Source organism: Gopherus evgoodei, chromosome 11, assembly GCF_007399415.2.
Source record: "Gopherus evgoodei ecotype Sinaloan lineage chromosome 11, rGopEvg1_v1.p, whole genome shotgun sequence".
NCBI lineage: Eukaryota > Metazoa > Chordata > Testudines > Testudinidae > Gopherus > Gopherus evgoodei.
In genome coordinates, this window is record NC_044332.1 from 21,792,920 (window position 1) to 21,819,400 (window position 26,481).

The 26,481-nt window shown below is 40.2% G+C and overlaps 2 protein-coding genes across 5 annotated transcripts in view; both read left to right on the forward strand.

Moving 5' to 3' along the window:
* Window positions 1-10,228, forward strand: part of PPIL3 (peptidylprolyl isomerase like 3) — an 11,914-nt gene extending 1,686 nt beyond the window's left edge. The window contains exons 2-8 of one of the 2 annotated variants that reach the window (XM_030579686.1): window positions 117-162; window positions 1,041-1,134; window positions 1,806-1,880; window positions 3,335-3,486; window positions 4,173-4,240; window positions 4,751-4,869; window positions 9,812-10,228. In XM_030579686.1, coding sequence (XP_030435546.1) covers window positions 3,369-3,486; window positions 4,173-4,240; window positions 4,751-4,869; window positions 9,812-9,938 — 432 coding nt within the window. In that variant the 5' untranslated portion in view covers window positions 117-162; window positions 1,041-1,134; window positions 1,806-1,880; window positions 3,335-3,368 and the 3' untranslated portion in view covers window positions 9,939-10,228. The remainder of the gene's footprint in view (window positions 1-116; window positions 163-1,040; window positions 1,135-1,805; window positions 1,881-3,334; window positions 3,487-4,172; window positions 4,241-4,750; window positions 4,870-9,811) is intronic. The other variant, XM_030579685.1, reaches the window with a different exon arrangement.
* Window positions 10,229-15,369: 5,141 nt separating this feature from the next.
* Window positions 15,370-26,425, forward strand: CLK1 (CDC like kinase 1). Of its 3 annotated transcripts, none has more exons than XM_030579673.1 (13): window positions 15,370-15,519; window positions 17,429-17,586; window positions 17,824-18,052; window positions 19,231-19,321; window positions 19,713-19,779; window positions 20,892-21,008; window positions 22,630-22,796; window positions 22,875-22,969; window positions 23,059-23,188; window positions 23,594-23,676; window positions 24,119-24,174; window positions 24,759-24,838; window positions 25,950-26,038. In XM_030579673.1, exons 2-12 carry the CDS (start codon window positions 17,429-17,431, stop codon window positions 24,787-24,789), a joined length of 1,224 nt encoding a protein of 407 aa, XP_030435533.1. In that variant the 5' UTR covers window positions 15,370-15,519; the 3' UTR covers window positions 24,790-24,838; window positions 25,950-26,038. The 3 variants fall into 3 exon arrangements, with proteins under 3 accessions (XP_030435533.1, XP_030435531.1, XP_030435534.1); XM_030579671.1 differs by lacking the exon at window positions 24,119-24,174 and adding an exon at window positions 26,125-26,425 and having other exon boundaries at window positions 15,373-15,519; window positions 25,950-26,040; XM_030579674.1 differs by lacking the exons at window positions 15,370-15,519; window positions 17,429-17,586; window positions 19,231-19,321; window positions 24,119-24,174 and adding an exon at window positions 26,125-26,425 and having other exon boundaries at window positions 18,034-18,052; window positions 25,950-26,040.
* Window positions 26,426-26,481: the final 56 nt, after the last annotated feature.

Consider the following 26,481-nt stretch of genomic DNA (forward strand, 5'->3'; position numbering starts at 1 on the left):
TACTGTAAAAATCCATAGTGCAATTATTTGTATAATTTAATTGACCACCTAAAAGATTTTAGAATTTTTAAAGGAGCTGGTGAAGAAAAACTAAAATAAACGTGTTTTCTTTGCAGGAAACCATCTGACCTGTCTGCATTGTTCTCTTGACAAAAAGACATGGTGAGACGGGCAGTTTTTAGATATATTTTTAAATTTTGTGAATCTAGTATTGAGAACTGGACAGCAGCTCTGCATCCCAAATAATCAGACAATTTAATTCATTGTAAAGAACTTGTGATGTAAAGCTCAGCTACCCATTTAACTGATTTCTGTCCAGTAGGCCGTGGAAAAGGGAATGTATCAGTTTTACTATTTCATGAGATTAGATAGTGCATTAGCTTTCTACTGCTAGAGCACTAAATTCAAATTCTGGTTTGGATAATCATTTTAGTCATCTCATTTGGTCTCTGTTCCCACATAAAAATGTGTTAAGGGTGTAAATGCATATCTGTGGTCTGAGTACGTGCCTTTTAAGAATGTTAGAGTTTAAAAAATGAAAAAATTTTAAACACAAGAGATGAAGTGTAAGGTTGCATTTCTCAAACAAGATAGATACACAAACTTCTTTTATTGTGGCTCCATAGAGATCCCAGCCAATTGTCTTCCCTTCTTTCTATGTAAAGTATGGAAAACATGCACCACAGAACATTGTTTTTGTAATTTTTGCTGTACATGTATGTTTCTACTAGTAGGTGTGATGCTTTGTCACCACATTAATATAGTTCTTTCAATGTAAGTACTGTGATTTTGTGATGTGGGTGAAGAGAGGAATGATAGCTTTGTGTGTAACACTTGGATAACTGGCACACCCATCTGTCTGAAAACTGATGTATCCCATTGCTTATTTTCAAAACCCCAATCAACATTCCCTCTCATATACACAAAATACATTATGAATAATCCAGAGCACAGACTGAATCATGTGAGTGACACTACTGATTTGTTTTTTTTTCCCCTTTCAACTGAATACTTCACATCATTTACTAATCCTTGAGAAGAAAATTGTGCTTTGCAGCCACCATCTTTCTGAGGGAGGACAATATAGGACACTTTTGCAGCCCATCTGTGCTAACTCAACCAAAAAGATTGCAAGTCAGTGACATGAGGCACCTGTTCCTTCCTACTATAGACTGACTGAGTGCATGTACTACCATCTCATAGAATGAAACTGGGAGGAACTTGGGTTTCTAGCATGGCTGTGCCAAGATATGACTGACTAGGCTATTTTTTCTGTCCTCTTTGAGCTGTGTGTGTTGGTCTGGTTCACAGAGATGAAAAAATATATGCAGCTGAGCTTTGTTATTACTCTGAAGAATACCTTGTTAGTTCATTTTAATGATGGGCCTTATTCACATGAGGTCCAATCTCTTCTTGTTGACTTCACTGGGGATGTGAGCAGGTCCATGGGACACAGCTCACTCCTCAGAGTGATGCTTGGCAACAGCACGAAAAAAGCTCTGAGCATTAATCTTTTATACTTGTTCCCAGTTTTACTGACAACTTTTTTTTAACTAACTTCTGGATGCAGTTCAGCTTTTTTGTGTCTATGAGATCCCATGCACATGGGCTCAGGGAATTCACTTAATTTAGGAACAAATCCAGATTTTGGTCTCCATCTTAACTTCACATACACAGACAGCTAGCTGGAAATGGAAATGCATTTATATTCCCAGGGTGACTAGTAAATAGAGCAGAGTTAGTAGCTCTCAGTCTTTGATTTTGAGTCAAAATTCTGGTTTAATTTTTCTTTCCTTCACCCTCAGGCTGTCACACTGCACACTGATGTGGGAGATATTAAAATAGAGATATTCTGTGAGCGAACACCTAAGGCCTGTGAAGTGAGTAATATGACAAGACTGGAACTGTTTAGTATTGAGAGGAGACAAATAAGATGGGACATGATAGAAAGAAAATAATGAATGCCATAGAGAAAGTAAATTTGAGATGTTTCCATTTATCCTTTTGTATCCTATGAGAACATTCAGTGAATGTGAAAAGGAACAAATATAAAACTTACACCGTGAGAACTTTTCATACAGTGCATAATTAGCCTGTGGAATTCATTGCCATAAGAGATCATTAAAGCCAAGAGTTTAGTAAGATTAGACATTTACACGGAAAATGAAAACACTATATTAGACAGGATACAAATGTATAAAAGATGTAAACCTTCATGCTTCTAGGCATAAGATAACCACTGTCAAGGATTAGGAAGAAAACTCCTCTATGGGCAAATTATTCCATAATTGCTCATGATGGGGCTTCTTGTACCTTCTTCTTTAGCATCTAATACTGGCCATTACCAGAGATGGGATACTGGACTAGATGGACCTGCGGGAGACTAGTGTAGGACCCTGCAGTGGGACCAGGATCCCATGAGTCCCGCAGGACCTGCTGCCATAATAACAGGAGCGGGATTAAAAGTAGTCTCTAATATGGCATTTTTTATGTTCCTAATTATGGCCCTGAACCCAAAAATATTTACACATGCTTAATTTTAAGCAGCAAGAGTAGTTCAGTTGACTTCAGTTAGACTCCTCACAGTTCCTAGAGTTAAATATGCACATAGGCTCCTATTCTGCAAAGATTTATCTATGAAAATAGGTTTATAGAACCCTCTATCTAACTCAGCTTCCTAACAAGTGACTCCATTTTGTAACGTTCTGTTACCAGTGTACATGGAAGAATAAAAAAGATAAAATGAGTTTAAAAACAAAAAGGAAGAGAGAGGGGAAAAAATTGTCCATCTTACCTTTTTTCTGGGTTGGGTTCCCCCACCCCCCCAAAAAAACAACCAAAAACTTTGCCTTTTACTAAATTAGTCTTGAGCAGTCCCTGTCTGAATATAAATACAACTCTGGACTATATAGAGAAGTGTTTTTTCATGTAATGTGACCAACTATTTGTGTCCATTAGATATTTTTTCCCCTCTATATAGTATATGTAGAAAACCACCATTCCTTATGCACTGGTTTTGGTGTAAAAGTTTTCAGTCTAGTTTTTATTGTTACTGGCACAGTGTGTAATTTTGGTAAGTCTTTGAGGAGGAAGGGAGAGGTAATGAGGGATCATGGAGAACCGATTTCTTTTTTTTTAGTGTATTTCAATAACCAGGAGCAATCTGAGATAACAAAGTGATAGCATAGTACGCTCACAATACAAACCAAAGCTGGAAGGGTTAATTTTAATCCTGTCACCCTTGAGCATTCCTCTCAGAATAACATAATGTGTCCAGCACAGAACATGTTACTTCTGGACTGCTTCTTAATGAGCACTCTTGCTCTTCCCATAGAACTTCCTGGCTCTTTGTGCTAGTAACTACTACAATGGCTGCATATTTCACCGGAATATCAAAGGATTCATGGTGCAGACAGGGGATCCAACAGGTAAATCCTTCCATCAGTGTCTGGTATATTGAGCCCTTTTTCAAAGGTGGGAGACAAGGTAAGTAACACAATGCTGTAATGATGAGAGAGACTTTCATGTTCTGGGTACTTTTCTATGGAAAGATTTCAGAGAAGTTGCTATTCACTCTGAATTTAAAATATGAATATTAGTCATAAGCTTATTACATCTTCAACTCACTGTACAAATTTTAATCCTCTCAATCAACATTCTGTGCCTAATATTATCTCCATGATCATTTGCCATGATTTGACAGCTAATCAGTGGGAGATCCAGCATTTGAATGCAGAGATACCTGTTTTCCATGCTTGTGACCAGGTCACGTTGCCTCTGAACACTGTCTCTGTAGCATTTAGGACTATGATCCAGAAAGTGTCTGCTATTTAAAGGAAAGACTTGTTCACTTCTATTGCTGTTTGCCATCATATTGATTTGAATTTGGGAATATCTCAGTCTCTTGTTCTCCTGCTCTAAGTTATTATTTATTTAAATTGCAGTAGCATCCATATGTCCCAACTGGGATCAGGTCCTCATTGTTTGTACAGCACCTAACACACATATGAAAAATTGATTCCCTGCCTCAGGCAGCTTACAATCTGTCTAGAGTTTTAACTGTAACTTAAGATACCAATATTCTGGTTCAAATTTTTCTGAAAATGACTGTGATTGGAGATTCTGTCTCAACCCTGAGAAAAAGGTAATTCCTCCCTGTCACTGTTCCTCAGGCTCTGGGAAAGGAGGTAACAGCATTTGGGGCAGGAAATTTGAAGATGAATACAGTGAACACCTAAAGGTATTTCTGTGCTCTTCAATATACTTTTGTTGTTTCTTCACATTTAATTCATTTTCAAGAGCAGGAGATGATCAACATTGTGTAGTACTGGGATTAAATAACGTTTTTGACAATATGTTAAAGTCCATGCCCACAGTAAGAGAATGGGAGGCTTGTTTTTGAAGTGAGATACTGGAGAGTTTCAGTAGTTTGGGGAATTTAGAGTTTGGGGTGCTTCTCTCTGTGGAGGGTGAGATGGGGAAGTTTTGTATTGGTCTGAGGTGTTTGTCATACATCCTTGGGGTGCGGTGGGAAAGGGAGGCATTTGATGTGGCAGAGTCAAATCTGAGGGGCTAGTTGCGGATCATGAAGGAGGGTTTTGGCACATGGGAGGGAGTCAGATTTTGTTGTATATTTTAATAAAGATTGGGAGTCGGAATGCTAGGTAACTAAGCCCTGGCTGTCAGCTGCAGTCATGCATTCACAGAATACGTATGTATGCATTTTCTTCCCTTTCTACCTCTCTTTCAGCACAGTGTCCGTGGTGTCGTTTCCATGGCGAACAATGGCCCAAACACCAATGGATCTCAGTTCTTCATTACATATGGCAAACAGCCACACCTAGATATGAAGTATACTGTCTTTGGGAAGTAAGTGACCCAGCAGTGTGCCTCCTCATGATACACTGTGAATGGCAAGGATACATCAGGGCAACTGTAGTGGAAACCTATAGTCCTTTTTACAGCAGAAACCTGTAAAAGGCTTGGCTCCATAAGTGTGAACTGTGACTGACTTCTTCAGATACTACATAAGGTTGTTGTTCTGTATTTTAGAAGACACAAACAAAGTATTTTTCACTTTTAATCATAATTGCCCCTTTAAAATAGCTGAATATCTTTATCACCCAGGCACACACTAGTTTATTATGTAGAATTGTTCCTGGACGCAGCCCGTGAGAGTCTCTGGATGTAAAAATTACAGAATGAAGTAACCCTACCACAAGTCAGTATTTTATGAAATGTGCTACAATTAATTTTTCATGGAAAATTTTTATAAATTATAGCATTACAAATGTGTAGCCTGATCTACAAACCCCTTTCTCTCACAAGTAGTCGCACTGAATTAAATAGAATTGCTTGTAGGATTGGACCTCTAATTATTTGTCTTGTTTTGTGTTGTGCAATTGACAGTCTGAATGGCGTATTTTTGGTACATCGTGTGTGCTTTACCAGCTACACTGTAGGTTCAATTATACTGCTGTTGGGCTTATTTTAGCTTCTGAGAGACAGCGTACAGGTTGATGGTCCCAAGAGAACTCAGAAGTCAGAGATTTAAACTAACTTACTAAAACTGAAACTTTCCTTAAAATATGTATCAAAGAGTAGCTTTCCATGGAATCTGACATTCAGGTTGAATAGAAAAAGGAAAAAAAAACTGAATTAATGTTGGTCCTGTTAATGAGTGCTAGGGGGCTACTGGCATATATTTCTTTTGGGCAAGAGCATTGATATGCATGGCATTTTGGGGGATGAAACTTTAAAGAATTACAAGGACTATACATACAAATTGAAAAGAAAAAAGTAGGTCCAGCTTGGGGCCTGTTAGTACTGATGGTGTCTTTGTAAGTTTCTCTCTTTTGGTTGTAGCATTTCCCTCTTTGTCACCACTACAATTTTGCATACCAGTCCTCCTTTTTATTTTAAAGGGAGATTAAACTGTTTGGAGAAACACTGCTTTATCTCCCTTTGCATTTAAAATTGCTCAACTGATGGAAGTCTCATACTGATTCAGTTGCTTTTTCTACATAATCAGAACAGATAGACTACTATTTTTGGGGGAGTGGAGTGGGGGGTTGACTCCTTTATGTAATATTTAAACCATGAGTTTTCCTAGTGACTTAGTGCTCCAAACTTTTTTTCTAATCACATCACTTCCTTAAACACACACAAAAACAAGTCCCTAAAGGGCACATACGCTTCAAGGTGGCTTTGGCACTGTGGTTGGCAAGGGCACATGCCATGCCTTCCAAGGTTCTTCACCACCCCCATCTCTCCCCCCCCCCCCGGCAAAAAAAAATACTGTTACCATTGCTTAGTGAGAGGGAGTTACTTGGAAATGAGCAAATTAAAACAACGACAACAAAACCTAAAGGGTGGATTTGTTTTACCAGATTGCCCCAATAGGCATCATACCCATACTAATCAACACTGGCTGCAGTTTTACAGCACACTGAGCAATCATGGTAAGCTAGAGCTCTTTATCAAAGTGATAGAAAGACTGGGTAATAACGGCCATGGAAAAAGTATGAGTGCTATAGTGATCTCATCTTCATTTAGTTTTTAGCTTTGTCTTAGTCAAATTAGATAAACTCAGCAGATAGTTTCTAAATAGACAACAGAGATTAAGGGTACAGACTCATCCTGAAATAAAGTTAATTTAGAAGAGGAAATTAAAAGCAATTTCAGGTACTACTTGCGCCTGTTGTGGAATTTACCATCATATTTTCCTATTTTTAAAAATGATTTCTGTTCCCTGTTTGCTCTGTGAACGATTCACACAAACTGGTGAAGCTGACTGACAAATATGGCAAGGCGACCAGCTTGGCATAACAGTGAAATTGTTGCTGATCTTAAAAACAAAAAAGAAGCTTACAAGAAGTGGAAGATTGGACAAATGACCAGGGAGGAGTATAAAAATATTGCTTAGCCATGCAGGAGTGAAATCAGAAAGGCCAAATCACACTTGGAGTTGCAGCTAGCAAGGGATGTTCAGAATAAAAAGAAGGGTTTCTACAGGTATGTTAGCAACCAGAAGGTGGTCAGGGAAAGTGTGGTCCCCTTACTGAATGGAGGAGGCAAACTAGTGACAGAGGATGTGGAAAAAGCTAATGTACTCAATGTTTTTTTTGCCTCTGTTTTCATGAACAAGGTCAGCTCCCAGAATACTGCACTGGGCAGCACAGTATGGGGAGGGGGTGACCAGCCCTCTGTGGAGAAAGAAGTAGTTCAGGACTATTTAGAAAAGCTGGACGAACACAAGTCCATGGAGCCAGATGCACTGCATCCAAGGGTGCTAAAGGAGTTGGTGGATGTGATTGCAGAGCCATTGGCCATTATCTTTGAAAACTCATGGCGATCGGGGGAGGTCCTGGATGACTGGGAAAAGGCTAATGTAGTGCCCATCTTTTAAAAAGGGAGGAAGGAGGATCTGGGAAACTACAGGTGAGTCAGCCTCACCTCTGTCCCTGGAAAAATCATGGAGCAGGTCCTCAAGGAATCAATTTTGAAGCACTTTGAGGAGAAGAAAGTGATCAGGAACAGTCAGCATGAATTCACCAAGGGCAAGTTATGCCTGACTAACCTAATTGCCTTCTATGATGAGATAACTGGCTCTGTGATGAGGGGAAAGCAATGGATGTGTTATTCCTTGACTTTAGCAAATCTTTTGATACAGTCTTTCACAGTATTCTTGCCAGCAAGTTAAAGAAGTATGGGCTAGATGAATGGACTATCAGGTGGATAGAAAGTTGGCCAGATCATCGTACTCAGTGAGTAGTGATCAATGGCTCCATGTCTAGTTGAGAGCCAGTATCAAGCGAAGTGCCCCAAGGGTTGGTCCTGGGGCTGTTTTTTTTCAATATCTTCCTTAATGATCTGGAGGATGGCATGGATTGCACTCTCAGCAAGTTTGCAGATGACACTAAACTGGAAGGAGTGGTAGATACGCTGGAGGGTAGGGATAAGATAACAGAGGGACCTAGACAAATTAGAGGATTTGGCCAAAAGAAATCTGATGAGGTTCAACAAGGACAAGTGCAGAGTCCTGCACTTAGGACGGAAGAATCCCATGCACTGCTGCAGACTAGGGACCGAGTGGCTAGGCAGCAGTTCTGCAGAAAAGGACCTAGGGGTACAGTGGACGAGAAGCTGGATATGAGTCAACAGTGTGCCCTTATTGCCAAGAAGGCTAACAGCATTTTGGGTTGTATAAGAAGGAGCATTGCCAGCAGATCGAGGGACATGATCATTCGCCTCTATTTGGCACTGATGAGGCCTCATCTGTAGTACTGTGTCCAGTTTTGAACCCCACACTACAAGAAGGATGTGGAAAAATTGGAAAGAGTCCATCAGAAGGCAACAAAAATGATTAGGTGGCTGGAGCACATGACTTATGAGGAAAGGCTGAGGGAACTGGGATTATTTAGTTTGCAGAAGAGAAGAATGAGGGGGGATTTGATAGCTGCTTTCAACTACCTGAAAGGGGGTTCCAAAGAGGATGGATCTAAACTGTTCTCAGTGGTAGCAGATGACAGGACAAGGAGTAATGGTCTCAAGTTGCAGTGGGGGAGGTTTAGGTTGGATATTAGGAAAAACTTTTTCACTAGGAGGGTGGTGAAGCACTGGAATGGGTTACTTAGGGAGATGGTGGAATCTCCTTCCTTAGAGGTTTTTAAGGTCAGGCTTGACAAAGCCCTGGCTGGGATGATTTAGTTGGGGATTGGTCCTGCTTTGAGCAGGGGGTTGGACTAGATGACCTCCTGAGGTCCCTTCCAAACCTGATATTCTATGACTATACAGGGGAAATTACACAAAGTAAGGCCAAATGCACAAAACAAACTTCCAGCATTGAAATCCAATATTTTTTCCTCTGATCTTTCAGTTATAGTCATCTACTCATAGGTGTTTCTTTTTTACCTACTGTTGTTACAAGTATCACAGAGAAACATAGTTTTTATATTGATGTCCTCATAGTGTTTTGCATGTTTCCTTACCTCTTTCTCAGATGGTCAGAGTAACAGTTGTTTAAAAATGTATAAGGTGTCTATTAGTGTTCAGTTGCTTTCTCATGTCACCTTTCCAGCTTGGACAGAAACCCAGAAGTATAAACTCTACCTCTAAATTTATCCTGCAGTAAATCAGTATCTAGGATGTCCCAGAGCTATCAAATTTATATGGTCAGTAGTGGTTCTGTTAGTACCACTCCTGCCTCTGTGTCAGAACATTATTGATTAGAATCTGTCATCTGGGGGCTGATTCCCCAGTCAGAGGACATGAGTAATTCCCAGTGAAGTCCAGTTTGAGGAATATCTTGCTAGTGTAGTTTTAAATGCTATGATCAGTCTGACCAACCTCTTAGGAATCCTCTCAGGCACTTTATAACTATGGAGTGATAGGGTTGGGATGAATTGTGATATCGCAAAGTCATTGGGAGTTACTTGTATCCTGTTTGTGGGGAGGAAAAATAATAACCCTGTTTGGGTGTCATATGATGTGCTGGCAGGCAGGGCAAAGGAACATGCTGTCCTTTAAATGGAACATTAGATCTCTCTTGGTACCCAGGTAGAAATTAAAAGGACTGTGGCACCCTCCCAAGAGTCATATGTGGCCACTCAAAATTCTCTTTCACAATAGGTTATTATGTCGAAGGGACATTAAACTACTAGTAAACTCATAATGGCTGTCTTACTTCCTTACTCAGTCCTTGCATTGCAGGTACCTTAATTCACTGTAAAGTGCTTTGGAGTACCGAGACTCTGAAAAGTGGGCCTTTCATTACAAGAGAATTCTCATGACTGTTCTGCTTTCTTTCCAGGGTAATTGATGGTCTGGAGACCCTAGATGAGCTGGAGAAGCTCCCGGTGAATGAGAAAACCTACCGACCTCTTAACGATGTTCACATTAAGGATGTCACAATTCATGCCAACCCTTTGGCTTCATAGACATAAAGTGCCTGGACAGATTCCTGAGAAGCTGGTCAGACTGACTGCTAATCATAGTCTTGAAGAGACACTAAAAAGATGTCAATTTGGATCAGACCTTTACAGCTTGAATGCAGGACTTTCAGGAGCTGACAGCATCAGGCAGGATACAAAGGGGAGCCTCAGACTGGCTCTTCTAGTTCTAGCTGTTCCAGACAATCTGCCAAGGCTCTGATTGTGAACTTTAGTTTACTTTTTGTACATGTAAGATAAAGGGGAAGAATCTTTTTAAAAATATTTTTTCAATCTTTTGTTTTTTGTCTTAATATAACATCAGTTAAAATTAGGGCTGTGGATTAATCAGAGTTAACTCTTGCAATTAACTCAAATTAATTGTGATTAAAAAAATTAATTGTGATTAATCACAGTTTTAATCGCACTGTTAAACACTAGAATACCAATTGAAATGTATTAAATATTTTGGATGTTTTCCTACATTTTCATATATATTGATTTCAATTACAGCACATAATATAAAGTGTATATTTTTTTATTACAAATATTTGCACTGTAAAAATGATAAACAAAAAATATGTTTAATTCACCTCATACAAATACTGTAGTGAAATCTCTTTGTTGTGAAAGTGAAACCTGCAAACATAGATGGTTGGTTTGTTTGTTACATAACAGCACTCCAAAATCAAAACAATGTAAAACTTTAGAGCCTACAAGTCCAATGAGTCCTACTTCTTGTTCAGCCAATTACTAAGACAAACAAGTTTGTTTACATTTACAGGAGAGAATGCTGCCCTCTTATTATTTACAGTGTCACCAGAAAGTGAGAATAGACATTTGCATGTTCTCACTTTTAGGTGACATTGTAAACAAGAAGCAGGCAACATTATTTCCTGCAAATGTAAACACATTAGTAAGTTCAACTTTCATGATAAAGAGATTGCACTACAGTATTTGTATTAGGTGAATTGAAAATACAATGTCTTTTGTGGTTTTTTTTTTTTACAGTGCAAATACTTATAATAAAAATAAATATAAAGTGAGCACTGCACACTTTGTATTCTGTGTTGTTAATGAATTCAATGTTTAAAAAGTAGAAACATCAAAATATTTAAATATATGGTATTCTATTATTGTTTAACTGTGATTAATCACAATTAATTTGTTTAATCACACGATTCATTTACTTGCTTGACAGCCCTCGTTAAAATATTTGACCAAAATGTCATATTGCTATTCTTCTGAAGCTTTCCCATTAAATCCTAACCTACTGTAACAATTCTTTGAAAAACTGGTACATTATATACCTTTCTTCTAGGTGGAAGCACTCTGAGAGCTTTTTTCCTTCTGGTTAAAGGTTCTGCACAGAGAAGCCCTGTCTTTCATTTCTCCTGCTGTGTTGAAGTCTGCTAACTTCTCCAATCTATCTAACAGGAAGATCATAAATAACTGCTCCTCCCTCCACTATTACCGCTGAAAATTGAAATAACTACTTCAATTGTGAGATGAATACATGCAAGTAACATTTGTTCAATAGAAAAATGTATAAGTAGTTTAGCTGACAATTCACAGCCAGTCCAAAAATCAGACTTTACTCTTGTAATAGGAAAGTGTGGCCTGTTTTGCATCACCTGGGTCTGTCCTTAACTAATATATAATAAATCTATGACATCCATTGCAACTGTGTACCAAAGAAGGCATGTCTAGTAGTGGGGCATACCAAGAACTTGCTTTCCATCTAAAGTGCAGTTACAGCAGTCTCTCTCCTCCTGCACAGCCCTTAATACATCTAGCACAATACTGGTAGTACTGAACATGACAGTGTGATTTTTCTAGTGTACAATCCAGACTAATGAGTCACTGTCACCCCAGCCCTTTACAATGCCTCACTGCTTTAGGCTCCAGCCTGGAGTGCTCACTAACAGCCTCCAGCATGCAAGTCACTCCCAGCTATGTCAATGTGCATGCTGCAGCCAGCCAGCCATAACTTGGCTCTTACCAGCCGTGGCTATACTGCAGGGAAACCCCAACACACTCAAAGTCTTAGAGTCTTCTCCTCTCCCAGAAATGTATGTCCTATATTGTCCAGGCTTCTCCTGGACAATGCAAGTTTATAAAAAGTCCATTATTTGCTTTTAACAGCACTAATATGCACATAACTTGCCACCCCAAATGGAGTTTCCCAGACACTTCAGTTTACACACACTGGATTAGATAAAACAAATGTATTAACTACACAGAGAGATTTTAAGTGAGTACAAGTAATGAGGCATAAAAGTCAGAAATGGCTACAAAGAAATAAAGTTAAAATGCCACTGGTGCCTACCTGAACACACTATATACGATTAAAGCAAAATTTCTCGCCACATGTTTTCAGCAGTCTTACTGATCAAACTTCTTAGGTCAGGACTCCTTCTCCAGTCCAGTGTCACTTCCTTTATTCCTTTGGGTGCTGTGAATTGATGGGCAGAGAGAGAGGGGGGATATCTTAGGGTGTTTGTCTTTCCTTTTTAGAGTGTCAGTCCCCCTCTTGAAAAACATTTCCAGCTGAGATTAAGGAGACAAAGAATATAGGGCAGAATGTTCATTGCTACTTTTTCCTCACCTGTTTGAGTGCGCTTTGTTTCCCTTCCTGTTTGATGACTCTGTTTACTGCTTAAATGCAAATTAAACAGAGCACACATTCCGGTGTTTAAGACAGACCTGTTTGCCAACCTCAGTTTGGAACATGAATTAATAACACATTACAGTGGAATCTCATGACTTCACATGCAGTGTTGCCACACATTTTGTCAGGATGATAATGACCAGGAAATGATTCTGTACAAGGTATGCTTTGTGCAAAGATTATTACAATAGGATGTGGAGTGTGGATACAGGTACATTCTGTCACAGGTAGTATAAATGTTCATGTCTCTGCACAGCTACTGTTTAAGAATATTAGATGATCATGCATTCTCTAACTTCCTTTTCCTCCTGTTACTCCACAAGTAATAGGGGCAGAGGGAAAATGGGCCTAGTAGAAAGCAGTGTGTTGTGGGATAAGAGCTATAGTGACCTAGGGCAATGCAATGACGATGAGAGAAAGGAACCCTCTGACAAGTGAAGCCCAGGAGCCTCCATTTGTAAAGAGTGCAGCCTTAAAATGCTTTTGTGCCCCTTCTCTTTCCCCTCGTAAGCTCTTGCTTGAAAGTGAAATAAACTTGCTGATACTATCCTCAGTTCCTACTTGCCAGAATCCCAAAAAGAATCTCACTTAATTTGGTATTCTTCAGTCTTTGCTCAGGTGGGACCCAGCCCTGAGCCAGATGTACTGATGAGTGTCCTGTAATACTTGTAATAACAAGCAACTAACTGTCCTGATGCTCCATAAAAGTCAGTCTTGCTGATCTAGGGTAGGTATCACTGTGAGCATTCTGTGAAGTAGCAGTGCGCTGCACCTCCAATGACCCCTGCCTGTGGGACTAAGGTACTTTTTTCTTAATGCAACCTTATTATCCTAAAGTCATCAAAAAGAGAGGGAAAGAAATGATGACCAGTATATGAAAAACAATAGATTGCTTGTCCCAAGAAGCCATATACAAACAAATTACTAAGGAGCTCATATTGTAAAGGTCCAAACAGCTGTTTTTCATCTCCCTTCTGACTTACTGCTTTCCACCTCAGTGTCTTGTCACTTACACTGAATACACTTCCCATGCAAATCCCCATCAAATACAGATGACCTGTTTGGATCATGCACTGTTCTACTTTCGAAGGGGAAGAAGATGATGATGATTTTATGTGATTCTTTGAGTTTTATGTAAAATCTGCTCTGATGCCTCTTTCCATTGTGGAAATTAGTTTTAGGATTAATTAATGTTTGTGGAGTGCTTTGAATATGAAGAGAGTATTCACAAATGGTTAATTTGGGAAATTGGAATTGAAGAGATTTCTGAGTTTTATTCCCATGCATCTGTATTATTTTGACCCTAACCCTAAGCTCGGATCCCCCTCCCGCACTGCAAACCCCTCATCCCTCTGGCTCAGCCCAGAGTCCCCTCCTGTACCCCAAACCCCTCATCCCCAGTCCCACCCCCAGCTGGAGACCTCACCCCCCCACACACACACCCTGCCAAAGCCCAGAGTCCTCTCTCACACCCCAAACCCTCATCCCTGGCCTTACCCCAGAGCCCATACCACCTCCCACACCTCAACTCCCTGCACCAGCCCACTGAAAGTGAGTGAGGGTGGGGAAGAGTGAGGGATAGAAGGAGGGGGATGGAGGGAGTGGTGGGCGTGTCCTTCTGAGAAGGGGCAGGGCTTGTGTGGGCCTCAGAGATGGGGTAGGGCAGGGATGTTCAGTTTTGTGTGATTAGAAAGTTGGTGACTGGCAACCCTACTTGTATCTTCTACCTCTGTCCCTAGTAACCAATGGCAACAGCAGAAGCAGATGAAAGCAACTGATTGCATGTTTGCCTGCCACACTGCCAGCAGGACAGAAGGATGAAAATTTTCGTAGGGTGCCAGACACTATTAACATGAGTAGTGCAATGCATCATGGCTACCCAGAGCTACAGTAAAACTAAAAACATATAATGTTCAAATCCAGTATCACAAGCATCATTTCAAACCAAGACATAAATCACATATTTATCCTCAAAAGGACATTGTTTGCAGTGTTGCTTCAACAACACTGAATTGCTGCTGTATCTTTTCAAACTGTTGCAACGATGATGTAGCCACGCTGGTCCTAGGATATTAGAAAGACAAGGTGGGTGAGATAATATCTTTTATTGGACCAACTTCTGTTGGTGAGAGAGACAAGCTACACAGAGCTCTTCTTCTCGGAAAGGTTTTCAGAGTATGTCTACACCACAATAAAAGGCCCCTAGCACCTAGTTACTTGTGGTTACGGGGTTGGGCCACTGGGCTAAAAACAGCAGTGTAGGTATTCAGGATTGGCCTGCTGCCAGGATCTGAGACACTATTATTCCCTTCCAGCAGGAGTCCAGAGTAGCTGGAGTCCAGCCTGAGCAGACACACTGCAATTTTACAGCCCCTCAACCCAAAATCAGCTGACCTGGCCAGCCACAGTTGTGTAGCCATGCCCAGGGTGACAACTAACTACAAGATGGGACAGAGTAAGTACTTCACAGGTAAGTCGTTCATCCCCTGCTAACTCCTGGGCAGGGGCGCTAAGGAGGGATTGAACGCCATTACCCCGTCCGGCCCGCTAGCCCCTGCCCCCTCTCTGGCAGTGTTCCTTGGAAGCACTGGCTGAGAAAGACATAGGCCATGTGGCACGGCAACCATAGAAACCGAGACCATCTCCCTCCACCACCAACACACCCTGACGTCACTAAGCGCACCGCGCAAGCACAATCAGTCACGAGGAGGCGCTTTTCTCCAGGATTTGCGGCTGGGCGCGCGCCTCCCGCCCCGCAGAGCAGCCGAAAGGGCCCGCGCATGCGCACCCCTGTGTGACGCGATTCCCTGCTCCAGAAGGTTCTAGCAGTCGGCGGCACCATTTTGTGTGTGTAGCGCGGACTCGGCGGCTCAGCAGCACCAGCAGACCCCTGAGGTGGCAGCGGCACCAGCCGGAGCGGTGAGTCGCTGGTTGGCGGTGAGGTAAAGGGGAGTTGGGGGGCGCTGGACCCCGCCCGTGTGTCTGTGGTGGGGGTGTCGTTTCCTGCCCCAGTCTAGCGGGGGACGGGCAGATATCGCCGCCCCGGCCCTGCTTGAAGCCGGGGGTATTGCCCCCGCCTCGGCGCAGGTGGGAGTGTCGCCGTCACCTGCCCCCGCACGGCTGGGAAGGGGGTGGCGGGGGGGTTGTTGTTCCCTGTGGGGGGTGCGGGTATGACCCTGGGTCCGCCGCCTGGAGCCGCCCTACCCCCTGAAGGCTCTGCTGGGGTTGTGGCGGCCGTTAAATACGTTAATCCAGGTAGGAGCTGCCCCCCCCCCCCCGCCGCCGCCATGTTGTGTTTGTCTGCGCCGGGCGGCGAGAAAATGGCTGCGGCTGGTCCCGTGGGGAGAGGCGCCGGCCGCGGCCTCGCGGAGCCAGGCCATGTGCCTGCCTCGCCCTAAGGGGTTTGGATCGCGAGTGAGAGACCCGGCTTAAGCTCGTCCTCGTACTCCACCATGGGGTTGTGCTGCCTCCTCAGCCAGGGAGGGACGTGGCGGGCGCTCGGGGAGGCAGCAGCTGCTCCTGGTATGGGATGGGGGGAGGAGCTGCAGGTCAGGGCTGATAGGCATTAGAGACTGCGCAAACCTGGAAGAGGCCTAACACGTGTAGAGGTGACCGCAGTGGCCAGCTCGGCCTGCTCCTGCCTCGCTCGTGGAGAGCTGCGGGGTCTGTCAATAAGAAGGGCCCGTGCTGAGCGCCCATGGGAATGGTTAGCTGAAGCTCCCCAGTCTAGAGCGAACGGGAATGTTGTTTTCCTTCCCCTGACTCATCAGACTAGTACGTTAGAGAGCGCCTGAAAGTACAGGGGCAGCAGGATTGCTAGCGTTGCAGGCCCTGCGAAATCTCTAAATGGGATGGATACAAGATGGCAGGTTCATATTTATTTTGTTTGTGTGGCAGGTGTGTGTGTTAGGAACTTGAATTGGTTTATGGTTGAAGGGTGGCCTAGGAGAGAAGCTTTGGGTATATTTTTCCATTTCCTACTCTTCCCCTTTTTGCAATAAATGAATCAGATTGATTATAGTTAAGCAGTTCACAGTGTATCTTGGTAGCGGCTTGACTGGTAGGTGTAATAGGAGGAAAGTTTGTAGTACTTTCCTCATGGGTTGTATTTTTTTAAATGTACAACCTACCCTAAATTCTGAGTTACTGAGGGACAATCATCACTCATTGCTATATTTGCTTTCCACAATCAACTAGCTCTCTATATAACTTTTCATGAGTGATGTACCAGAGTATTTGGATTCTGAAATCTAAACTAACTGTATTGTTAAATTTATTCACCTAAATTTGGGTTATTGCTAATTACGTACTAATGTGTATTATGACTTTTAAAACAAACTTTGTATTTGTGGATCATCTAGGCACTATACCCAGATGGACAAACACTCATTTCTTAACCTGTGTATTATATCATTTTTTAAATAGTAACTTTAATAAAATTTTTAAATCTGTTAAAAAATACACGAAGTACGTTGCTAGCTTTTAAGAGTGTGTTGGCTGGATGTTGAGGTAAACACTTTTTGCTCAAAAATTGATTTAATGGAGGGTGGAATTTGAAGAATGAGTGGTCCCTGCTAGAGTAAGAATATTTGAGTTGATTGTTGGTCCCCATCTCTCTATAGATGTCTTGATTTTTTTTGAGACCAAAAACATTTAGGGGGTGGAGCAAAAAGAATTCTACAAAACCATTAAGTTCACCAGGAAGACTAAACTATTTTAATCTCTGTTAGCAGTTTAGATCAGTCTGCTATTTATATTACATCGTATTGGTAAATTGTAACTATATTTGGGATGTAATTTAAAGGGGGAATTGGCTTGTCTCTGACAGATGCGGCATTCCAAACGAACCGAGTATCCTGATTGGGATGAAAAGGAAAGTTGGGATCCCAGAAAGTGCAGCAGCAGCCATAAGAGAAAGAAGAGATCACACAGCAGTGCACGGGAGAACAAGCGCTGCAAATATAATCACTCCAAAGTTTCTGATAGGTAATACATTTTGAATTTTTAATAGTAGTAAACTGCTGAATCTTTGTTTTAAGAACTGTTAAGTTTAAATTTCAGTAAGTGCTTAAGCAGATCATCTGTAACTTATTTTTTGTAGTATTTTCTTGATGCAGTATTTTGCAGATATTTAAAGAGCGAAGCCTTCCAGTTAGAATTGTCTTGATGGTTCCACTTGAAAAAAATTGATGTCAGTTGAATTCATTTGTTTTTAATTTTTAGTCATCATTCGGAAGCCAGGTCCGTAAATGAAAGAGATCATCATGACCGGCGTTACATTGAAGAATATAGAAGTGATTACAGTCAAGTGTATGAAAATGGGCACCATCATCGAGATCATGAAAATGGTTATCACAACCACAGTAGCAAGTCTTCAGGCCATAGTGGGAGGAGTAGTTATAAAAGAAAACACAAGACATATCACAGTGCCTCACATCATCATTCACAAATGGTATGAGTCATTTTTAAACTTCTGATTGTTTTATTTTAGGAAAATAACTTCTCATCTTGAGCAGTAGCAGTCAAGTGTGCGAGTTCGGGATGGTCTTATTGCCAGTATTCACAATAGAGTATTATTTTTTTTCTCCCTTGGATGAGAAGTTTCCTTATCACACAGATATACTCACTAAACCCTAGAGCGTATAATTGTTTATCAGATAGAATTCCACTGATGAATGAGTAATAACCACTGATTAATTACCTTTATTTAATAATTACCTAAAACATCAGTATTGCCCCTCACATATCTTAAAATGTAAGTCTTCGTACGTCCTGTAAGTTACATATTTCCATCTTGCTCAAAATCCAAAGCATTAATGTGCAAGCTATTACTTAAATTTGCCTTTGTTAAACTTAACAACTTTAATGTCTTTGAAATAACAAGGAGAGACGTGTGCAGTCAGTTCTCCTTCCCCGCCCAACTGTTAATTAACACAATGTCTGATAAACAAGTGCAGTATGTTTTTGAGTATCTGACATGCATGCTGTCTATCCACTGGCAGGGCATGCTGTCTGATCTCTTAATGTAGTTGTGTATAGCTTTAATTGACAGAACAGTTGAAGACAATATGGTAACTTATGATGATAACTCTTTAACTGAAGAAGCCTGGAGTAGATTTCTTTTTGTGACTTTTTTATTCTGAAATATTACTCAAGAAGAATGTTTAATTCAGATGAATACTTTAAACTGAGATTTGTTTAGCTTGGGTATTCTAATTTGGCCACAAGGCTATTTTATATAGACAAGTAAATATTAAATCCTGCTGTTTTACAGCATTAGACTTGCAAACAAGGACACTGGAATCCTAAAATAAATTTCAGTGCTTCAAGTGAACCACTTTTTTTTAAACGAAAAAACAATTGTGTTGTAATTTTTTGTTGCCTTGCCACTTTGAGTATCTTATCTGAAAATCTGTTCCTTGCCATGTTTTTCTCCTGTAACATAAACTATGTGCCCTGTGAATTTCTGGGGACTGAATTTGAAATTGCTCCTGCCAACCGTTTGTGGCCTGGCGCGTATCTGAATGCCTGAATATCTCCCCGCTGAATGAATTTCGTATTCTGCCCTGAATTCACTCGGGTATATTGATTGGCTGGACGATCTTGGTGCCGCCCACATGCCGTTTCCAGAAGAGTCACCGAAGGAAAAGATCCAGGAGTGTAGAGGATGATGAGGAGGGTCACCTGATCTGTCAGAGTGGAGACGTACTAAGTGCAAGATGTATAGAATATTTTTCAAAATTTATTAACTTTTCAGATAGAATAATTTCTTTTAGAATAAGATTTCAGGGGCTTTGGAAATCTTTTCTTTCTTTCTTGATTTTTTTATTTTTTATTTTGATTTTGTGGGGGGATTGTTTTTCTTTTTCTCTAGAAATTAAACATTGATATTGATTTTCCAAAATAGTAAATGAAGTTAATGAAATTTGGAATGACATAGCAATAACTGTTTTGAAGAGTTGTTCGATAAAATAAATATTCTAGCTTAGAGATGTTCAGTTACACTTTTATAGAGGCACAGCCTAGATTAATCTGCATTGATAGAATTTAGTTTTGTGAATAACTAATTACAATATCACTACTTCTTTGATTGAGATTGTTTTCTCTTTTAGATGAAATTATTGCTACTCTGGGCGAAGGTGCTTTTGGAAAAGTTGTGGAGTGCATAGATCACAAGGCGTAAGTCATTTTTTCTTAAAGTGTAACTTTCTTGTCAATGCCAGCCTGGCCTAGTTTACAAAATAGATTCACGTTTTTAGTAAATATGTATTCAAATTTTATTTGACCGTTTAAATTTTGTTTTTCTCAGGTTAGTAATTTCTTGACTATCTTTATACTCATTGCTTTTCTATTTATATATAGTGGCACTGATACAGAAGAACTACAGTTCAACCTTCACCAGTTAGAGTATCAAATTATGCTACAGCTGTCTGTATGTGACTTCCATTTTGAGTCATTGAGAGTTACTCAGAGATGCACATGAGCATCTCTCCTATCTACAGAACAATAAATAGCATGATTTAAATAGTTTACTTTATCACAGAGTTTTGCAAGGTTACTGTGTATGAAGGTGCAGTCCGATTTTAATATTTGGAATACCTGTATATAATAAGCACTTGATAAATCAAGAACACATACATTTGCCTCCAAGTAGTGGACTGCATAATTGACAGGCAATAGTACCTGTTTATATCTATCATTGTGGAATCCAGACTACAGTCTTATTGGTTAGATAATTCGTGTGCAAATGTCTCACTCCAGAATGTAATTTTTTACTCACTTAATGACATTGAAGAGAACTGTAAATCCAGTGTCTGACTATCCCAAGTCTTAAGATGACTGACAGACACCACATCTTAGTATATCAAACTTTCATCCAACACTAACATGGGACAGAGAGACATATGTATATAGTCTGTAACTTGCTATCATGTTGAACCCACATGACTTTATTTTAGTACATAACAAAGACTTTGATTTTATCCTGCCACTTTATTTTTATAGTAACACAGGTGGAACATAATTTATGATTGAGCATATTTAACACATTAGAATGCAAATAAGCAGTGGGGAAAAATTGATAAGTTTTTTGTGTCTGTATGAAACTTAACATTCTTTTAAAAATAGTGCTTTTCATCCTTAAAATTAAATTCATATTTGTAGTGATCATTTGCTAGTTAACTGGGAGTTTTGCAGTTGAATTCTGATGTAAATGAAACTTATGGGAGGGTGTTATGGTTATGCTATAGTTCTGCAGTTGTCTATAGCCATTCAAAAACTTTATTTTACAGGGAAGGTAGACACGTAGCAGTGAAAATAGTAAAAAATGTTGATAGATACTGTGAAGCAGCTCGTTCAGAAATACAGGTATTGGAGCATTTGAATGCATCAGATCCCAAGAGCACATTGTAAGTATAGAATTAGAATGGAAGATATTTTGGTTTTAAGATTTCATCATTCCTTTGACTCCTTTCTAAAATTCCTGTGACTTTCTTTAAACCATAATTGTAATTTTAATATTACGTACTAACATTGACACTGTACTGCCTAAATAATCCAATAACCGTATTCTGATAATTGCTTCCTATGTCTTCTAGGCTTATCTGCCCGAGTGTCCTATCTCATTATTAATCTAGATTTTAAACCCTTTGGTGTAGGGGACCGTGTTTTTACTTGCTATTTAATTATGTATACTTCTGGTCCTTCAACAAAATTATTTCTATTTGTGTAAACTCTACTGACTAGTTTACAGTTGCTGGGTGAAATGCACCTGAGACCCCTTCTGATCCCCCTCCCTGGTCTGTAGCAAGCACTGTCTTGCTCAGAGTGGAATCACATGATTATCACAGACTCAGAGCAGGTCTTTTGTAGCAGTCCCCTGTTACTAACCACAATTACCTCAGCAGGTCTGATTTTTATGCTTAGACCAGGGGTGGACAAACTACGGCCCGCCAGCCATTTTAATTCAGCCCTCTAACTCCTACTGGGGAGTGGAGGCTGGTGCTTTCCCTACTCCAGCTGGGGGCTGCTCTATGTGGCTCCTGGAAGCAGCAGCATGGCCCCCTCCAACTCCTACATGTAGGGGCAGCCAGATGGGTCCACTCTGCATGTTGCCCCCACTCCAAGTGTTATCCCCCTCAGCTCCCATTGGCCTGGAACCACGGCCAGTGGGAGCTGCAGGGGTGGCACCTGCAGATGGGGCAATGTCCAGTGTCACCTGGCCGCGCCTCCACATGGGAGACAGAGAACGGACATGTTGCTGCTTCTGGGAGCTACTTGAGGTAAGCACTGCCCAGAGCCCACACCCTTGAGCCTCCCCCCCGATGTCCCAAACCTCTGCCCCAGCCCTGATCCCACTCCTGCACCCCCAACTCCAGTTTGTGACCATTCATGGCCTGCCGTACAATTTTTATTCCAGATGTGGCTCTCGGGCCACAAAGTTTGCCCAGCCCTGGCTTAGACCTTGCAGTTCTTTTCTCACTTATTTGCAGCCCCCGGGAGGCCCCAGACCACTGGTTGAGAACCACTGGGCTGTGTCACTTTGAACTGGAGCTTGGAAGTGTGCAGTGGTTGCTGCATCCAGGAATGGCGCAGCAAGGCAGAATTTGCAAAGTGTTACACGTACACACATGTTGCAGTTGAAAACAATTGCACATAGCTGAAATGTGAGAAAAATGTGGTTTGTCCAGTGTAATTCTGAGAGAGTTCAAAGGGCAACTAACATGCCATAGAAAATTTGAAATACATTGTAAGGAGGCTTGCATAAACATGTGGTTGTCCCTGATGTTAGCTGGGAGTTTGCTTATCTGGAATTGTTGTGTTGCCTTCCCTTCAGTTCTAGCTCCTAGTTAAGCTACAACAATACATTCATACAGGCAAATCTTACTACATACTGGGATTATAACTGCATACTCACTGTTCAGCCACTTTACAGCCATTTTATGAGCACAGTATCAGCATTCATAACACTTGCATATCTGCTGTATGTCTATTACAGTACATGTTACTGGATTGGTTTTTTGTTTACAGTCGCTGTGTACAGATGTTGGAATGGTTTGAACATCATGGTCATGTTTGCATTGTTTTTGAACTACTGGGACTTAGTACTTACGACTTTATCAAAGAGAACAGTTTTTTGCCTTTTCGGCTTGACCACATTAGGAAGATGGCATATCAGATTTGCAAATCTGTAAACTGTGAGTATGTTTAATATTTTTCAGTTGTTGAAATTATTATTCTTTAAATAGTTTGATAACTTTCATTTTCTCTTGCAGTTTTACACTTGAACAAATTGACTCATACAGATCTGAAGCCTGAAAATATTTTATTTGTGAAGTCTGACTATGTAGAAGAGTATAACCCCAAACTGGTAAATCTATAGTTTCAAATTGTTTTCACTACAACATATTTTTTCGGCTTATTCTGTTCATACATTTAATGCTGTATATTTCATTTTAGAAACGTGACGAACGCACGCTAAAAAATCCAGACATCAAAATTGTGGACTTTGGAAGTGCAACATATGACGACGAACATCACAGTACTCTGGTGTCTACAAGACATTACAGAGCTCCAGAAGTTATTTTAGGTCAGAAAACACTTTTAACTTCAAACCAGCTTATTTAGAAATTTATACTCATCTGCAGTGCTGATTAATTCTGAAGCACCCTTTTGTCACATTATTGCCCTAAATAGTGATTCTGATATGCAGCATTTTTTTGAGGTCAGTTTGCTTTTTCTAAAGCTGGTGGTGTTTGCCAAAATGTTAACTATCATCCTGTGAACTCGTACTGGATTTCTATTTCGCAGGCCATTTACTTGCGGGAAAGAAAACTCTGCTTTCTTTTGCCATCATAATATGATGGATTATCAGTTGTTTAGTTTATTAATCTGTCTACAACATCACTTGGGAGTAGGTTAACTGTTTAATACACTTAAAATGAGTATTGCTCTTGGCTATGTATGAATCTTGCACACTTTTTATTTTTGACAGCCCTGGGATGGTCACAACCTTGTGATGTTTGGAGCATAGGCTGTATTCTCATAGAGTATTACCTTGGATTCACAGTATTTCCGGTAGGTAACTATGAAAATTCTTTATATGGAGAGTGAGGGGGAGAGAATGGGGGAAATGATTTCCTGACCATCAGAATGTCTATAGAAAAGTATTTGTCCTTTTGTTTTGTAATGAGAACATGAGGAGAAAGTACAACTGCACAGAAATGACCCCTGTTCACTGTGAAGTTTCTCCCTGCCTATGTTGGCACATACAGAATACCACCAGCACAGTTATTGATGATACAAAGCAGTAAATATTTTTGCTACTTCAAAAAAAATTGCAAAAACTAGCTTGTTTTCAGTCACTTAATGGATCAGAAAAGTTGTCTTCAGCAAATAGATTCAAGACCCTAAATCAGTAACTAAAATATGTAGCTTTAAAGGGACCACTAACTCTTTTACTCATTTTCAGTTTTAATTTCCAGTCCCAGAGTTTATGGTTCTCTTTCCCTTGCAATAGTTTAGGTACACTGCTTGGAGATGTCCAAGTCTCAGCAGGTACAAAGCTTTACTGAGGTACTGCATTTATTTCAACTGTAAGCTTTATTTTAACAACTTGTATGTTGTAGCAGGCTATGCAGAAGTTGTTTAAAATGAAATGCGTTTAGAAATACATGGCCCAAAAAAGGCCAGTCTCCTGGATTTGCTTGTAGTGGGAACAAGCTGTTACGGGAGAGAAGGTAGCTTTTAAAAATAAAAGCTTTAATACTTTAGCCTTGCTTAAAAAGTGTTAATATCAGAGGTAGGTAGGACTCTGAATGTTTGTAAGTTTCTAGATGAAAACATATAGCTGCCATTAGACATTATTTGACCAACTCTATTAAAACAGCCCACCACCACTTCATATTCTTGTACTGAAGGCTGATACTGGTATTTTTTAACTTAATCTGCCAATGTGAGGAAAGTGTTGCTTAGTTTAGTGATAACATTTAGCTGTAAATGACTTTTGGAAGTTGACATATACAAATAAGCTTCTGATCAGTGAAAACCCAGGTTTTTCTGCTGTTAACTTAATAGAAAAAAAACCCTAGCATCTCTTTGTGAATAGACAAACAGATTATGGGATGGTAATAAGCTACACACTTTTACTCTTTCTTTAGACACATGATAGTAAAGAGCATTTGGCAATGATGGAGAGAATACTGGGGCCTTTACCAATTCACATGATAGAGAAAACCAGGTAATTATACTCAGACCTTTCTTCTCTCTATAATGTGTTTGCTTTATAATCATTTCAGACTTTGGTTTAAAATTAAGTAGATTTTTTTTTAAATTTCATTTGAAGTTCCAGTTCCTGTATTGGTTAATCTAGATATCCACAGAGTTACTGCTTAGTAAAGCAGAGAATAGAAATATTCAGCTTTACTGGAATTGGGGAAAATGCATACAAGTGTCTGAGGGGCATAGATACCTCAGGACATTGTAATATTAACTTGAGCTAACCCTCCCCCCTCAAAAAAAACAAAAACACAAACCACACACAAACCAAGAACAAACCTTATCACTGGCTGTGGTGAGTTCTGCTTCTAGAGTGCAGAAGTGACGGTCTGCAGAAAGGTTGCTTCTGCTGCACTACAGCTTTCTGCATGGTTGAAGCTGGGCCTGGGTGAAAGTTGGCAAATGATTACTGACTTTTTCTGTATTAAGGGAATACAGGAATGGAACCCAAGGGCCAGGTCTTTTCATCCTGACATGGTCAGTTAATGAAGAAGGGGTATGGGGGTGCTTGAGCTAAGTACTGGTCCTTTATTTCTTTACTGACAGGGCCAGTCAGATTTAGTTGAGAGTACAGTATTAAATTGTTTGCATAATTATAAAGTAAAAACTACTTCTTCTGGACTATATAGTCCAGTTTTGCCTCACCTCAGACTGAAACAGGTCAAAGAATGTCAGTTATGCATTGCAGAGGATAAGTGATCTTGATGAGCTGAGTCAAACCTGTTAAATATACTGGCTTCACTTGTCCATATCTTTCTGGAGTGCTCTGACTTTTGATATGTTGGGGTAGGATGAGAGAGTGATTAGATGGGGCCTGATGCCTCCATTGCTATAATAGAATTCTCTTTACATCTTAATGTTCATTCAGAATGCAGAGTTTAAGATGGTAAGTACTAACACTAAGACTTAACAGTATTGGATGGGAACTTACATGTAGTTTGTGATTAGTAATTACTTACACACTTCTAGCCTTACAAAAGGATTAGTTGAATTTATAGATGCCTGAGTTTATGGTAATATTACTGTTCCAGAACATTGGTTTGTGATTGCCTCAAACAATTCTTAATCTACAGGAAGCGCAAGTATTTCCACCATAACCAGTTGGATTGGGATGAACATAGTTCTGCAGGTAGATATGTTTCAAGACGCTGTAAACCACTCAAGGTAAGAGTTGATGGTTAAGAGTTAATTTTTCTCTTTGTGGAAAGAAGTCAGGTTTCTCAACTGACTTTTCCTCCCCTTTTTTAGGAGTTCATGCTTTGTCAAGATTTGGACCATGAGAATCTGTTTGACCTCATTCAAAAAATGTTAGAGTATGACCCAGCCAAAAGAATTACTCTTCAGGAGGCTCTGACCCATCCTTTCTTTTCTGCCTTAAAACAGGAAAAGTAAAACCTGTACTGTAGTTCTCCAGAGAAGATTATAGACTGTGTCAGTCATCAAAACAAGCTTTATTTATTTTGTACAGTTAGCTTTGTAAATGTCATTTTGTATTATGACCATGTTTCTTATTTGAACACTTTATTTCAATAAACTTAAGCTTGCAGAAGTGGTTGTTGACTGCCTATGCTTTATCTAAAAGTACTGAGTTTGAACACAGTAATA

What these genes read in the sequence shown, in the direction of transcription:
- CLK1 (XM_030579671.1), top strand. Translation starts at nt 17,429, where the DNA reads ATGCGGCATTCCAAACGAACCGAGTATCCTGATTGGGATGAAAAGGAA. An exon ending in GAGTGCATAGATCACAAGGC is followed by an intron (nt 19,780 to 20,891) that starts GTAAGTCATTTT and finishes TTTATTTTACAG; the next exon opens with GGAAGGTAGACACGTAGCAG. An exon ending in TCAGATCCCAAGAGCACATT is followed by an intron (nt 21,009 to 22,629) that starts GTAAGTATAGAA and finishes TTTTGTTTACAG; the next exon opens with TCGCTGTGTACAGATGTTGG.